General features: G+C 38.4%; 1 protein-coding gene and 1 long non-coding RNA gene across 2 annotated transcripts in view; both read left to right on the top strand.

Moving 5' to 3' along the window:
• Nucleotides 1-2,760, top strand: part of LOC142385925 (uncharacterized) — a 32,808-nt gene extending 30,048 nt beyond the window's left edge. The window contains exons 65-71 of the mRNA XM_075472604.1: nucleotides 165-236; nucleotides 436-471; nucleotides 774-833; nucleotides 958-1,002; nucleotides 1,089-1,124; nucleotides 2,555-2,590; nucleotides 2,689-2,760. Of these exons, the coding sequence (XP_075328719.1) occupies nucleotides 165-236; nucleotides 436-471; nucleotides 774-833; nucleotides 958-1,002; nucleotides 1,089-1,124; nucleotides 2,555-2,590; nucleotides 2,689-2,760 (357 nt within the window). The remainder of the gene's footprint in view (nucleotides 1-164; nucleotides 237-435; nucleotides 472-773; nucleotides 834-957; nucleotides 1,003-1,088; nucleotides 1,125-2,554; nucleotides 2,591-2,688) is intronic.
• Nucleotides 2,761-5,250: 2,490 nt separating this feature from the next.
• On the top strand, nucleotides 5,251-7,945 carry LOC142385797 (uncharacterized). Its single transcript, XR_012770231.1, has 3 exons — nucleotides 5,251-5,325; nucleotides 6,862-6,939; nucleotides 7,891-7,945. It is a non-coding gene; the product is annotated as an uncharacterized LOC142385797 (long non-coding RNA).
• Nucleotides 7,946-16,906: the final 8,961 nt, after the last annotated feature.

The raw sequence follows: 16,906 nt of genomic DNA, 5'->3' as shown, positions 1-16,906 counted from the left end.
TTACAAGAATTTTTTTTTTCTGTCCATCTGAAGAAACAACTACAGTGAATGTATGTTGCATTGCTGCATATCTGTAAAAGTAAACTAACATGCAGAAACATGGTTCTAATGGCTTCTTTACTCAAATGAACGTGTGAGGTAAAATATTTGGTGTGTTAATCTAGGGTGAGCGGGGGAAAAGAGGGAAGAATGGATCACCAGGAGCTCCAGGATCTCGTGGTGCATCAGGACCTGATGTATGAACTTACACATACATTTCTGGGTTTTGTATGCTTATTTTCCCAAAGCGTATTCTGTAACAGAAATTCAACACTGTTTTTTTAAAAATGTTTTCTTCTCTTTTTCCAATTTTTTTTTATTTGATTGATTCTGACCCAAATAATGTAATAATAACCACTGGTATTTCTGTTTGCACCACTCCATCTCTCTGACAAGGGTATCCCTGGTGTGCCAGGAGTAAAAGGAGAAAAGGTTTGTACATATGCTGGGACAATTTTTGGTTCAGCAGTGCAGTTCGGTTGTTTTTTGCTGGTACATTATAGCCCCTTGACTGTTTAAGTATTTTTTTCCTCTTCAGTCGAATGTTCATTCAGACTTTGTGAGACTTCTTTTGCATTTGTTGCTGTTATGTTTCCAACCTCACACTGTTATTCTAAATTTTACCTGTGTGTGCCATCATCTTTTTTTCTTTTCTTTTTTTTTGCTGTTCTTGTTACTGCAGACAATAGCAATGAAAACCCAAACATACAAATTAATTTGCTCATTTTTCACAGGGTGACAGTATTCCAGGTGAGCCCGGTGCCAGGGGATTGGCTGGCTCCCCAGGGAGACGGGTGAGCTGAATTTATATTACTGTATCACCATTCACCTTCTGTCTATCATCCCTGTGTCAAAACTGCTTCAACATTATAAGGCTTTTTGCCTATATATACTTACAATAATATATATCCTTTTCAGGGCGAGAAAGGCACTCCCGGTGTTAAAGGGATTCTGGGACATATTGTGAGCAATTTTTGAAAGCTTTGCGATTGACTATAAAGTTTCATTTAAGCCTATCAGATTTTTACTGTTGTCTCTGTTTTAACCAGGGTCCCAAAGGTATACGTGGGGGCAAAGGTGAAAAGGTGAGATGCCATTTTGACATGTATTATGACAAAGAGGTTTTGTTGCTTGACAAAATAAATCCGTTACCCGCTTTATTCTTGAGGGTTGAGGGTAGGCTGCAGCAACCTAGCTTTCCTGATGCATGAGACAAAAGTAGTCAATATGTTGGGATTTCATATTATCCTTATTCATGCTATCATATAATATACTACATGTAAAATTAAGGTTGATTTGAATGAGTTGGAACGACTGTCCTCCAAAATGCTTGGCTGTCACCTTACAGATTTCAAACTTACTGCTGCGCGGGGACCTTTCTGTTTGGAGTTTACATGTTGTTCCTGTGTCTACATAAGTTTTCTTTCCATGCTCTGGTTACATTCAACTTACCTAAGGCATGCCTGCAGGTTTAAATGGTCACTCTAAACTGGCTGAAGGTGTGAAAAGCAGTGCACATGGTTGTGTGTCTCTGTGTTACTCCTGTGACACACTGCTGACTTCTCACAGGGATAATCTATTCTGTAATGTGGCCACTCCACCAGGCATTAGAATAATATGTAAGCGCTATCATTTTGCCTCAGCGATCTCCGTTCCAACTGTACAACTGTGTGCTGCTAAAAGTGTAGTTTCAGAAGCTAATTATTCATTATTTATCATTTATAATTATTCAATCAGCAGCTATGTTATCTTAAATATGCCTTCATTGTACAATGAAATGTCTAAAAGAGGTGTCAAGGTGATGTTTTCTTTGACAATACTGACGACCCTTGAGAATAGATGGATAGAATAGAATAGATTTCCACTCAATTCATTTGGGAAAGTGTCCGACTCAAATATCAGCATGCTGCGGAGGCTATCTGATGAACAGGGCACCATACATCCTTTTAATCATACGTGCTGTTCTCTGACCTCTTTCGTCACCAAAGTGTTCTCAGCTGAAGAATTGAAGCGACTGGGTATATTTCTATTTCTGGAAAATGTGTACACAAAAAAAGACTCCCTGTTATGGTCGTGTGCATCAAGAAAAAGGTATCATATTTGACTGAAGCGGCCAACGATGACGTGAAAGTATGGACACTGGAGAGACATTTCACATTCGTTCTGAAGTGTCCGGTGATGTCTGGGTCGTGTTTTTAGAAGTGATGTCAGTTGTCAGTTAGGCTGCTTGAATATAATTTGTGTCCTCTCAATTGAAGTGTCACAACTGAGGTGCTGCTGACAGTATGATTTATTCATGACACTCATTCCTGTCAAATACAACTAAGCCCAGGTCATGTTGTGCACAACAACCTTTTGAGACATGTTCAGGAATATGGATCATATTGCTCAAGATCACACTGTTATATGCTGCTGCGACAACACGGAAGAATGCGATATAATGTAATCGACCCTGACATCTGGGATTGAAATAGTCTTGCCTGAGAATGGATTTTACAAATATATTTTCTTTCAGGGAAATCGTGGCTTACCAGGAGTCAGAGGAGACAGGGTATGATAATGGAAATATATATACATATATATATAAACACATATGCTGTACCTATATAATTTTGCATCTTGAGTTTACGATTTGATATCATCCTGCAGGGGAGTGTGCTTCAAATTCAAGGACCTCGGGGGTTCAAGGGCTCCAAAGGGGGCGCGGTGAGGCTCTCTTGAAACTGTCCTCAATTTTCCTTTTGTACATCAAGTTAACTTTCTATCCAACAACACAAACAAATCTTGAAAATCATTCAAAGAGCCCTCTGCCAACTGAAACGGTCCACTTCTCATTAATGTACAAGTTTGTGAACACAAAAACTTTTTTTTTCTTTTTAAAAATCCAGTTTCACTGAATGAAAAGACTCTTGGTGGGTCAAGTCCCGCTAAATTGCTTCTGATACCTTAAAAGAAGGTGTAGAGTATAGACCTTGTATAAAAGGTTGACGTAGCCACTGTCACGCCACCCGCTGATTTCTGTGAAGTGAAATGCCCAATGTTTGAAAGTTATTGTGGAGACTTGTAATTGCCCTAAAGTATAGCCTGCTTTATGCTGCAGTCAAAATGTGAGTATCATTTTCTAAATGAAAAATTATACTGACCTATAAAATACTCATCATATTTACAAAGGTTACAAAGCAAGTAAAAAGTACAACCAGTTTAATGTATCATAGACTTTTACACTTTTTTTTACCCAAAATACAGCATTTGCTCAAACTTTAAACTTCAAGATTTATTAGGCTAAAGTTGTTTTAGATGTGGAAAAATTGTCTCTTTTGTTCTCCCTGTTCTGAGAAGCTGCTTCTTAAGGCTCCATGTTCATTAATCATCTATGCTTCTCCAAACTGAAAGCACTAAAAAAAAAAAAGAATAATAACAATAAAGAGAGTATCCTTTTAAGGCCATTCAGCATTAACATAACTTTTTTGAGCCTTTTTCTGTCTTTTATGTACATGCTGTGTTCCTGAGTTTGGTTTTAATAGATTCATATTAGTTTTCTGATCATCTATGCCAAATTTGCTGACATATGAAATCATATAATTATATTTTTGAAAATAAGGCATATGGTTTCAGATTTGATGGTATAAAGCTAAAGCGGTCTTGGATCGAGGTACAGGCATGTGGTTTCTTCTTGTCCCTCTGCTACACCTCTCCACCAACGTTCATGAAAGCTGGTCGGTTAGTTTTCGTGTAATCCTGCTAACCATACAGATGCAAGTAGGGATGAATGCGTTAATAACGAATCCGTGAAAAAGAAATGAAACACCAAATGGACATTTTTCTTTCAGGGTGAGCGGGGTCCACCAGGCTTTGATGGGGATAAAGGAGAGAAGGGCGAGGATGGTCCTCCTGGAGTCAAGGTGACGAATCCTGATTCAGAAAGACTCACAAACAGCTCACGCATTTCTCATACCAAGCACATCTGTCATATCTGTTAATAACTGCGTATTATCAGCTTGCTCTATACTTCCGCTTTCATTCCTAAAACAAAGTATTTTGAATAATCCTTTTAAAGGGCCTTAAGGGTGATGCAGGCACTAAGGGTGCATTGGGACGGTTTGGAGCACGGGGACCAGTAGGCCAAAAGGTAAGTAAGGGATGAAGCAATATTAGTTCAACTGTACATAACTTTTGGCATCGCTATGTATGAGACTGTCATTTTGTTCCACAGGGGGATCCAGGAGTACCAGGGCTTAATGGAGTGATGGTAAAGTTACAAATGCACATTCAGTAATTCTAAACTTTATCCATGAGCCCAACAATCCAGACATGACTTGATTTCAGGGTCGTGATGGGGATCATGGAAATGATGGGGCCAAGGGGGACAAAGGTGATGTTGGACTGCAAGGCCAGAAGGGCAGTCAGGTACACTTTAAAACAATTCAGCCAGTAACCTTTCTTCCAATTTTCAACTTTCAGTTTATTTGTTCATTTTGTCATTTCACTATCACACCGACTATGTTATATTTTGTCACAGGGGGATCCAGGGGAACCTGGCTCACCAGGCGACAAAGGAGAGCAGGGAGAGAAGGTGGAGGCAGCTACTATTTTTTTTACTGTTGGCCTATTGATGACTTCTTTCCAGCTTTCCTTCTCAATGGTCCTTTCATTGGGTTAGCTAATTTGCTACCTGCATTTACAGGGTTTCAGAGGTTTTCCTGGACGCATTGGGAGTCCTGGTCTAGATGGAGAAAGGGTAAGCTTTCATTTGGTATGATTAAAGATGTAGAAGCTCCATCTAATAGAATCTCATCTACTCTGTTTCTGTGTGACATATCAGGGAGATCCAGGTTTACCTGGCAGCCCAGGCATACCGGGAATGAATGGACTCACGGGGCGCAAGGTAAATATTCAAATGTGCACATAGTTCTCTTTTCTGTCTTCCCAAACAAATGCAAACTCAATTTGTGTTTTTCATAATGTCAACATTTAGGGTGATAAAGGAGCAGGGGGGATCAATGGTGTTGATGGGGATCAAGGAGAGAAAGGGGAAAAGGTTTGTAATTTCAATACGGTTTCTGAAAAGTGTGTCACAGACATGTTAAAGAGCAGAATATGTCAGCAGTATCATCTGCTGCACGCAAATGAACCACGATCCATAAATTCACTCTCTTTTACTTACTTTAGGGTGCAGCGGGTTTCCCAGGTTTTCCAGGCTTTAAAGGGTCAGTGGGAAGCCCTGGAAGGGATGGAGATGAGGGACCACCAGGACCAACAGGTGCTCATGGGAACAAGGGGCCTAAGGTACTATATGCCCATCTGTGGCTATGTTTCTGCATTAAAACTCAGCTTTCTATCAGCGTTATAAAACAAATCATTTGGATGCACCTAGACATATCATCATGATGGGTTATCTGACGTTTCCAGTCAAATAATCAGACCCCAACCTTGCCTGGATTAAAGCTCTGCCATGTGCCCTGTTGTTGCTTCGCCCCTGGTGATGCAGCTACTGCGCACAAGCCCCCTTTATCCTTCCTCAGTGGGCCCACATGTTGCTTGCCAAACATTGCTTCAGCTTTCTTCAGGCTCTTCTCTTTAGCCTTCCATTTGATCCTCCATTGGAATAGTGACATCTCTAGAAAAGAATCTGTTTGCATCTATTGTTGTTGCAGGAGTTACTGGGAGCTTTCTGCTTTGTAATCTCTACTCTCAGCCCCCAGTCTTGTGCTAGTGAGCAGGTCTTTGGAAGAGATGATCTTAACTCTTTCTCCAATCACAACACAAATTTTATAAGTAACAGGACAGTAATTTTTCCAAGGTAATGATTTGACAATTTAAATTTGAAGTTAAATACCTTGCAGCTGAATTAGATGGTACCGGGTGGTTGCAAACACTTTTATCTAAAGTGACTTACAATTTTGGAGTTTAGAGTAGTTATTGCAGTAAATAAGTTTGCAAGTATGTTGGTGTCTGTGAGTGCTGTTGCAGAGTCCCTGTTGTGTCCACACACAGGTGACAAGTGTCTGACCAATCAGCAGTCTGCAGTATTTCTACATCACTGCACTGTAGTGGCTTGGCTTGCTTGGAACCTCAGCTAAGGTAGTACCAGAAAAAGTATCAGTTGGTATCAGTTATGTGGTACTACCTACAATGGAAAACCAAAAAAAAAAAGTGAGCCATACCGTTTAATGGAAAAACATCAGTGACTAAAGTGTTTCTAAGAACAGATGTTTTCCGTTGAAAACATTTCTGTTATCGAGACCATGAAATAAACCTTCTAAGAGCTCGAAATACATTCTATTAAAGTGATAGTTCTCTTCTGTGACCTAACAAAACTCTATTAGTATTACTGTATTATATGTTTCACACACTGACTCATCAGTACATTTTTCTTTCATCCTTTTACGTGTGAAAAACCCACCGAGAGAGGACGGAATATGTGACAGAACACGATGAGGATGAGCGGAGCTTGATTACAGTCATCATTGCGTCTTAGTGAAAGAGTGGCAGCGTGCGCTCTGTGCGGTGCAGCAGCTGAGACAGCAGAGACATGTCCCCAATTAACACGCACACACACAGGGTTTATTTCCGTCTGCAGCCTTCAAGTAATATCTTACTCAATTACATCCTTTCAGCTACAATTATCAGACTCGCTGTGTTGACAAAGGGTGGCTTGAAACCGCTAATGAGGATATTCCAAGTATGTACCTAATTGATCTGTCTTCCCCACTGTTTAGAAGTTAGTAATCCGATGTGCTGTCATATATTTGTTCTTGTAAAGACAGAAGTGTTGTATCAAAATAGTGTTTTGCTGAGTACACTTTGAATTTGATTAAACAGGGGGAGAGAGGAAGGAGAGGCAGATCCAAGCCATGTCAGAGGGGAACACCAGGGACGCCGGGGCTAAGAGGAGAAAGTGTGAGATATCTGAACATACGCCATTCACCTTTCTACACACACTTATTCACATATCTTTCAGACACATCATCAGTCAGTTGAATTCATCTTTATGTTCGCATGGAAAATCAAAGTCCAGTATTATCTCTACTTTAAGCTCCTCTTGGGTTGCATCTCAAAGATATTAATATGATATTCTACAGTGACGAAGCTGGTTTTGGGGTGTTTTATTGCTTTTTTTTTATTGTTTACATAGGAATTCAGACTCTTTGTTATGATACTCATTTGATCAATTGAGTTCTTGTGCATTGTCCAGCATTCTTTTTCTGTACGTACCACTTGACTGGAGTCCACATGTGATTCATTTAATTCACTGGACGCAATTAAGAAGGTGCATGTGTGACTTGACGTCTAACCGTTTCTGTAGCATCTAAAGGGTTCCAGATCACAAACCCCTCCATCAATATACTATGTAAGACATTTAGAACCAACATACATCCTAGATGTGGCTGTTGAACCAACTTGAATGAAAACAAGGACTCAAGTAGTTTTACTCCTTGTAAAGCCTGACATTTTAAAAAATATAGAAATGTTTCAGACCATTTCCATTCAATCCATTGTTAGAGTAAAACTATTATTAGGCCTTTTTTTTTTTTTTTTTTTTTTTTTTTTTACTTGAATGTTCAAGAGGTTCTTTGAGGGGAGTCTTTGCCTCTATAGTTTTAAATCCACCAGGGAATGAAAACCACTTAATTGATCACATGCCTTACATGCCTTGATGGTTTTCTAATGTCACCAAACCACTTGTATGGGTGCATCATGGGTCCACAGAAATTTTCTTCATATTGAATGCTGAGAGTTGTGAGGTTCCACGTTTTTGTACTGAACTGCACTGGCACCATATGTTAAGTCTAAAGGAAATCCTGTCAATCTTTGACATAGAATGAAATTGTAAATGTGTGTTTCTAATAGGGCACATCTGGTAGTGAAGGAGTTAAAGGGGAAAAAGGAGACCCTGGACTCTCAGTAAGTCAAATCACGCATATTTAAAATGGGCATAGAGTAAAAAATTAACCGGTTACTTCAATGCTGTCTTTCTCTGTTTCAAGGCAGAAGAAGTGAAGGAGCTCGTCACCCAAGAGGTGGTAGTAAACTGTGGTAAGAGTGTGCTCATGCTGCTTGTGGGAGTTGTACTGTACATTTTGAACCCTCTACAGTATGTGATTGCACTTTTTCTTTACATTTATCCAAGAGTGAGCAAACGCGTGCCTCTACATAGGCCTACATATTGTGACGACGTGTTTGTGTGTGAGGTGAGTTGTTGTAGAGCTCCTGTGGCAGCACCAAGGCACCCGCGTGTTGAGCCATCTGTTATGTTCTCTCAGAGGAACACACGCCATGGTGCCAGCAACAGAAGAGCCATTCACAAACACGATACTGCCATTAAGAGGGACACCTCCTCAAGAACTCATCACGCTTACAAGAAACTTCAAGGATTATTCTGCTTTGTGTCAATGTGTCTACTGCACACCTTTTTCACAGAAAACATTTTGACACGACGCAGTAGAAGTCATTTGTGCGGATAAGGAGATTAACTGTGCATATAGTGATCACCAATTTAGAATGATCATTAGTTAAAAATTGTAAGATTATAGACATAAGTTCTGTAGCACCATTAGTAAGGCTTGAATTTTTATTGGTAATGCAGCTTTTCTTGTCCAATAATTGTAAATACTTAATTTGAAAAGTTGAAAAGTATTTTTATTTGAAGATAAATAGTTAAATTTCTGCCCAGCTCAGCTTATTTTCTTATTATCTCTCCCTTACTAAAACCACATTTGTAAGGCCTCAGTATAAGTGTTAGCTGTGTTAGATTGTTTTGGTTGTGTGATAATATATATGTTTGTATGGTTACAGGGTTGGAATACAAGTTCATGGTAAAGTCTGTGGATCCAGATGCAACAACTCCCATGACAGGGCGTAAAAATAAGCCAAAAGAAGAAATGATATCCAATCGCAGTTTTCTCCATGGAAACAGGATGGAAGACAACGATGGCATTGTAACCGTTCCTGCTGCTTTGAATCTTGGGGGAGAAAGAATCCTAAAAAACCATACTGGTAAGAAAAAAACATAACACAGCACACTGCAAAAATATGCCCCCAGCCAGACATACAGATGCTTTTGCAAGAACATTGTGTCTCGTTTGAGTTGTAATGTCGTGGCGTGGAGATAGCACACTGATGCAGATTCATAAAACAAAACTTGGTTTATTTCCCAAAAAAATTCAACAGGAAGCCAGAATACAAAATCTAAACTGTGAAAAAACAAAGGTGGACTGAGACTATGAAAAACACAAAAGAAAAAACCTGACATGGACAAACTTAACTTGAAGAACTTGGCATGAACAGTGGCAATCATGGGTGACGGGGAGGATCTTCCCTAGATTCATGGGAAACCTGGAAACTAAATACTGAGGGAGTGATTGGTAAGTGGGTGCAGCTGTGGGGAAAAAACACAGGTGTTGTGAGTGAAGGTGATGGCAGGGCAACAGAAACTATGGGGAACATGGAAAAACTAAAGACTAGACCTGAACTTGAAAACATACACGAGAGAAACCTAAAACATGGAAAAACTAAACAGGAACTAAAAACATGACAAAAACTCACATTGTATCTGATTGAGGGAACTTTATGGCTAAAATATTTTTGACCAGCACAATGTTGACACAGTATGATACTTTATACTTTATATATCGATTTTTTTATTTTTTATTAAATGATAGGAAACAGTCTAAATGGAACTTAGTATGGTGCTTGCATGATGTGATCTTTTGAGGGAAACCCCTGTTCTCATCACCATACAGTTTACTTGATGAGCTACATACTACACAATGAAAAATCCTCAGTTTAAGTCCTTCAAAGTACCTTTTTAGCATGTCGCAACCCTTACTTGTCCACACTTTTGTCTGTTCACTGTAAACTACCAAAAAAAAGACAAAACAAGAGAAAAATAACTAAAACATAGTGATTTGTGAATAAAGAGCGACTGTTACAAAAAACACAGCAGTGTTAGCTTGAATCAACAAGTCATACAAGTCATGAAACTCATTAATGAATACAGCCAGCGGCGGAAATGACTGTATCTCAAGTTATTAAAATTCTTGCTTCAGGTAAATAAGCCAGGCAACTAATCAAAGCATGAGGCTGTGACTGCCCAGTGTCAATTTTGGCTTTTTAATTATGAATAACAAATATTAGATCCCAACATTGGCTTATTACATGTAAAATTATAATGAGAACATAAGCACAGTCCAGCATTTTAATTTTAGTTTGGAAACTATAGTTTGTACTAGCCTTTGTACTCAAACTCTATTCCTTTCCAGCACAGAAAGAAAGATGTTCAGCTATTTATCTTTCTAATCTCACTCTTCATAGTTTTTACTTTCTTTGTATATTGAACATTCCACCTCAAGGCAAAAGCACTAAGCTATGACAGATAAGATTCACCTGTGTTACTACAGAGGATTAGGAGCATACAAAATGCTACAATAGTAATAATATTGGAAAAATTACTGTATCTGAAGCAGAAGCATTTTCGTGAGTAAAAGTTGACTCCCGTGTTTAATCTACAGTTTAGTTTCAGCCAGGTTTGTGAGGCCAATGTATTAGCAAACATGTATACAAATTCAGTAGTTAAAAAGGAACATCAACTGGAGTCATGTACACTTATCCAATCTTCATTTTCCCTCTGAAACTGTAGGTTCTTAACCAACTCCAACAGAGATGTCTGGTACTTTAGCTGGTGCACTATATGCACACAAATGCACTTAACCAGCTTTCTGCTGTGACATGAAATTATGCAAAGAGGTTAGAGAGACTGAAGCAAAAAAGCCAATTTTATAAAAACCGATAAAGCACTATTTCACACAGAGCACTAAAGTTGTACTTGCATTAGCTGGTTGGTGTCAGCTGTACATACTCATGAGTCTATTCACAAGCTTTATGATTGTCATCTGACTATTAACCTCAATTCATGTTGGAGGTGCACAGCATGAACTTTATATCTGACTGTTATCTTTGTTGCACTCGAGCAAAATTGTTTGCACCTGTTGCTGCTGCCTTCACAATCCCGACCCCGTAAAGTGTCTGATGTTGCTGATTAATATGCAGTTTAATGTTCATGTATATTGTTAAACAGAGGATTAGATCACTTCACAGGATATTACCTCAGCTAAGAATTTTTACTAACCTCCCTCCAAGAACAAATGCATGAGTGGTAGTCGTTTTCCCTCAGAGTATAATAACCGCCTAAATTAGTGTTGTTTTTCAGTTTAGTGCTGCAAACTACATAGAAAACTGATATTTAACTTTAAACTTGTTCAGTCAAACACAATTAATTATTTTGAAGGATATAATTGGATTTCTCCTTACTCAAATGTAATTGTGATTCCCCTAGTAGTTTATAGTGTGTTAGATGCATAAAATGCTTGAAAAATCAATAAATGCATACTCTGCAACACCCTCATTTGGCTCTAAAATGAGTCGAAACACTGCAGGCGCTCATTAAGCACAAGTCCTGTAAGAGTGGCTTTTTCTTGGTCATTGATGGTTGAGTCTAGGAAAATTTACAACTTGTGTTTGGTTATGCTTCTGGCTTAAGATTCTCATGAAGGACAGACTGTGGAGTGGAGTCAGAGGAAGAAAAGAAGGGTATTTGGAACAAAGCCTGCTGGTGAGTGGCCAATACAACAGATTTTCTTCTTTTCCTCTGTCTATTTCACCTCGTACTTTTTCATATCATCTAAATTTCACATAATCCAGGTTGGAGAAAAAAACTCAATACATTGACATTCTCTGCTAGGATTCTTGGGTAATTGCTATTTGTTGTACAGTATGTTGTAAAAAATAAGATACAAAGAGTCAGAAAATATGATAAATTCTAAAAGTATACTCCAGCATTTTTGGAAAGTTTCCTTCCTGTGAGTTACAATACATACAATCAGTCATGACTGTATAGCATTGCTTAGCATTTAATAACACAAAGACAACAGGCAAGGGAAAATATTGGTTCCATTAAATGTTTTCAGTGTCTAGAAACAAACTAATTTTTTGACCCAAAACTGTTTTCATTTGTCAGTTTTTTTATTATCTGATTTTCAAAAACAATCTGATGCAGCTGGTAGACACTGGTCCTTTAAGGGAAAAGCTCCACTGTGAAAGCTGTTTAACTTGTTAGTACAATACATCAGTTTCAAAAGACAACTTCAGAGACCAGCAATAAATATTCAAACATAATAAAAATGTTTTGCAACCTACTGTGCACTTGCTTTAGCTTATTTGTCACGTTTCAGTAACAAACCGCTGCCTGGAGCCTATGTCAGAGGGGACCTGTGCAGACTACATCCTGCTCTGGTACTTCCACACCCAGTCGAAAGAATGCAGACCATTTGTGTACGGAGGCTGTGGGGGCAACCAAAACCGATTCTCTTCTAGACAGGAGTGTCTGAGTTGGTGTAGGATGGAGAGTGAAGCATCAGATCACATGAGTAATGTACCTCCCAACAGCTGATGTGGTTACAGAGAAATCCATCCAATATGCAGATGCTATAGATGCAAAGAAAATAGCCCAAAAAGCTTCTCCTAAAGTCACCAAACAGTCATTTCTGTACATAACTGTGTAAAATAATATTGTTTTGTATTTTGTTTTGCTTGTATTTATAAATGTTATAATAACTGTTTGAGATTTGGTCTCCAGGAAAAGTTGTGCATTTCTTAATCCAAACAATTTAATATTTGAGCAATTTTTTTAACCCACATAACGTTTGTATGTGAATGTACTTTGTTATATTTCTGAGCTTCTTAACGGCATCATGGGCCATTGAAAAATTAAATCTGCCTTCACATTGGTGATGTGCGTGACTGTCTCCCTCTCCCTCTCCGTCTCCATTACCTTTCTTATGTTTAGTCACTCGCTCTAAATCTTGTGTGCTGCTAAAATATGAAGCTGATGGCTGACTGCCTGCTGCCTCCTCCGTGACTACATATGCTCTTTTGGCGGGGGGTGTTGTGAGCAAGGCTGGGAGCCAGATGAGGGCCAACAGGGGCAACAGTGACTCTCCATCAGACCACCTCACCAGTTGCCAGGGGATTCCTGCATGGCTATTGATGTGGTAGAAGCACGTATTAAATATTTGTTTTTTTCGTAACCATTAAAAAATACAAGTTAAACTCAGAAGCTTCCACAGGTGGTGGTACTCAAGAAGGTGTTGCAGTGTTATTTTTAAGTGTCATGACAACAATTGTATAATTTGTTAAGTTTAATTGATTTTCTGGTTGATTACTAAAATCACTAATCTCAAACTGACAGGGGGGTCTTTCATGAACAAGCCACCCTGAGGCTTCCTTCAGATTAGTCACAATTCTGCACTGTGACGTACTCCCACATGCTAAGATGCTTCACAAATCAGCAAGATATGTTTAGATTTAAAAGCTCTTTCATATGAGCAGTGAGACATGTTGAAATTTTAATATCTTTTCCAAATCAGCCCTGATTGTACACATAACAATCATAGCTATTTCCAAGGCAAATGAATATTAAACAATGTTGAGCCTCCTGACAGCTTGCTTTCAAATCTTTAATATATCTTTATTATATAAACTTCTCATGAATAGATTAGCAACAATCCAATTTAAAGATAAAGAAAAGGCATTTTCACAAATAAAAGACCTGTAAATATTATACACTGACCCAATTTTTGTGACTTTATCCTTAAACAGAAGCAAATTCGGTTACACTGAATAATTGATATTGTCTCAAAGTGTATTATCAGCTTTAATTTGATTTCATATCCAAAATTAGGAAAAAAGTTTGCACTAAGAATCTGTTTCAAGAGTTGCACCTTCATTTTGAAATACAGTCATCCTGAGGCCTCATTCTCTCACAACATCGCGCAAAGCAAACTCTCACAAGTCGGTAGACGTATTGTCATCCAAATCTAGGGTTCACCACAAGGTCTAAAGCGTTCATAAGGCTCAAAAGTAGAAAGGCCATATTTAAAAAGGGAAAGAAATCTTAACCCTCTATGGTACGACGTTGCCATTTGGCAACAAACCCATTTTAAGCCTTCTACTCATAGACAATACATATCCAGTTATGATGCAATGCATTAAAAGAGAGGTGGGGTTCTAAGTAAACCAATAGCAGTGTTTAAATCTGTCACATGACTTTCTGGAGGCTATTTTGAACCCCTTTTCTGCAGACATCTTCACAGGGAGGAGCATCAACAATTGACTCCTCAAAAACAGCTAAAAAAAGTGTTTTAATGACATTTTTCAACTGGTAAAAAAATATATATTCAATAAAAGGTGAGTTAAGTTCATTATTCTGTAGTTTATTGCACTGTACTTGATCATTAAATAATAAAAAAATGTTAAAATGTGTATGTTGCCATATGGCAACACCGTACCATTATGTATTGCTAGCCTGGCATGTTGATAACATTTTGTATTTAGTTATAGGCCTATATTGTTCAAAAGCATCAATCAACCATCAATTTGACAGATACACATTTGACTGTTGTAGTGAAGTCAATAGAAATTTCATTGGTGTACACTGATCTTCTATAGTCTACTATAATAATGCACTTTGTGAATCCTTTCTGCATTGCATATTATGATATTTGACACATCTTTCTTCCATTTACATAATGAATGCAACAATATTTTATGGTTTCTCACGGGAGAAAGCAAAACTAGCCCTCCCAGTAGATGGTAGTGAAGATGAATTAGGATTAAAGCTGCAGTCTGCAACTCTTTTTCAAGCATAATGCCTGGAACTGTCCGGGGATTCTGAAAGTAGTACATTAAATACCCCAATACAAAAAAAAAAAATAGTTCTCTAGGTCCCCTATATGTCCCGCTAGGTCCCTCCAAAGCCAGCAGGTTTGTTTACAAAATTGCAGACCGGACCGGTAAAAGGTAACCAATCAGGTTACGAGCTGGGCTCTGCTGCCTGTCAATCACCGATTGTGCACGCGCGATACAAGGTAGGCTCGTCCCCACGCTTATTTATCTAGACTATTGAACTTCATTACGGGCTAGTCTACTTACTGTGTCTTCCATGATCGCAAATGACAGGTGAGTTGATGAATGAGGAGTCGTGTAAGCGCATCTGGCGTGCACGTAGACGTGCACGAGTTCTCATGTGTTTTGATGGGGCGGGACAGGAAGTTGAATAACTTTTTATTTTTCGGTTAAAAAATAAGCATTTCTTGTATTTTGCGACTACGGAGGTCACCGTTTTCAACTTCAAGCGTTCTGATAGATCATGTAAACTCTTAAAATGCCAAAAAGTAGTACTTTACGTATGACAACAACAAATCCTGCAGACTGCAGCTTTAAGTGTGCAAGTGGCAACATCGTTTTACGACTTGCGAGCATAATCCCAGACAACCAGTCCCACAAGCTGTTTTTTGATATCTGGTTCAGCAGTGTAGATCTCCAAGTCGCTATTGCACACAGTGATATAGCACAAAAATTTGAATTAAACTATGACAAATGTCTTTTTAAATGGTTTTTACTTTCAAATGAGATGCATTCTTAACTATTCAGGCTACTGGGTATTGTTGAGACTATAACATGAGTTTTTAAATAAGTGTTATTACAATTTTAAACAAAACTCTCTTGTTTTCATTACTTTCCACTATCGTACCATGTTGCCGTATGGCAACAAACCCTAAAAACTACTAAAAAAAATGATATTTTTTAAAAATGTCTCTTGATTAAGTTTACTTGGTCTATTTTAAGACAAAAAAACACCCAAAACATTTTTTTACTAACTGGGATCATAATGCGTACCATAGAGGGATAAAAAGCAACGTGAATTGAGAACAACGTTCTTTGGACTGTTAAAACTAAGATCAACCGGAAACAGAACGATGGGAAGAAAGCTCTCGTGGACATCTCGTGATCAGAAGTATAAAAAAATATCTGTAAAACACAAGAAGGCAGCCAGGACATGGACAGTCATGGTGTCGGTCGTGATGATGGTTTGTTCACTTTATTTTGTCTTCTATGTTAATGCTGCATCACTGTTGCTCAAAAAAAAAAAAAATCACAGAAAGTACATCACCTTTTACTAATTTGCAGCTGTCATTTATAGACCAAAATCCAACCATCCATCTTCTATACCCATCCATCCATCTATTTTCTACACCTGCTTAATCCAACTCAGGGCTGTGGAAGGGGGCTTGGGCCTGTCCCAGCTGTCATTGGGCGCGAGATAACTTTATTTACAAAAGTTCTTAAAGGTTTTTTTTGTTGTTCTTTTATCTCTTGAAAGTTAAATAAGCAAACAATCTTTTCTGTACTTTTCAAAATGTTTACAATAAAAACTCTTGTAAGAAACAATTTCTTCATTCAATGAATGAGGATCTAGGAATATGGTAATCAGCACTGTCCCCTGCATCCGACTATGGCCTTTCCCGTTCACAATGACCCTTTATAAGCTACGCTTGGTTTAACATTTCTATTATTGCAGAAATTCAGCAACAAATGTTTGAAACGGAGACAACTTCTTAGGAGGCAGAATTGTTCAAGATCACTTGCAAGTGGAAGTATTCGAATGATAATGTCTTCACTTTCTATGACTTTAACTAGTCTTAAAAAGGCACTGCATTCCGAGAAATGCAGTGAGCGAGCTCTGGACTCAAGTGAAGATCAGACCTAGTTCTCAGTTCTCTTACTGATGAGTCACTGACAAGTGTGTGGGAAGGTTAATGTGGCTAGCCTCAGGCTCAAATAAATAAGAACTTGTTCAACCGAGAGTTTGCCAATAGGCCATTCAGATGGGAATTTGGGAGCAAGCAGAGCTATCCGTTGGCTGGGAGCTGCTCATTTAAGCGAGCACTGGTTTAGCTCGCAACTCCAGAGGTCCTCTCATGTTAACTTTATTTATCTCATTAACTTCCTGATCGAGCACTCAGGAGAG

The sequence above is a fragment of the Odontesthes bonariensis genome, chromosome 8 (genome assembly GCF_027942865.1).
Source record: "Odontesthes bonariensis isolate fOdoBon6 chromosome 8, fOdoBon6.hap1, whole genome shotgun sequence".
Lineage (NCBI taxonomy): Eukaryota > Metazoa > Chordata > Actinopteri > Atheriniformes > Atherinopsidae > Odontesthes > Odontesthes bonariensis.
This window is presented reverse-complemented; position numbering and strand designations above follow the sequence as displayed.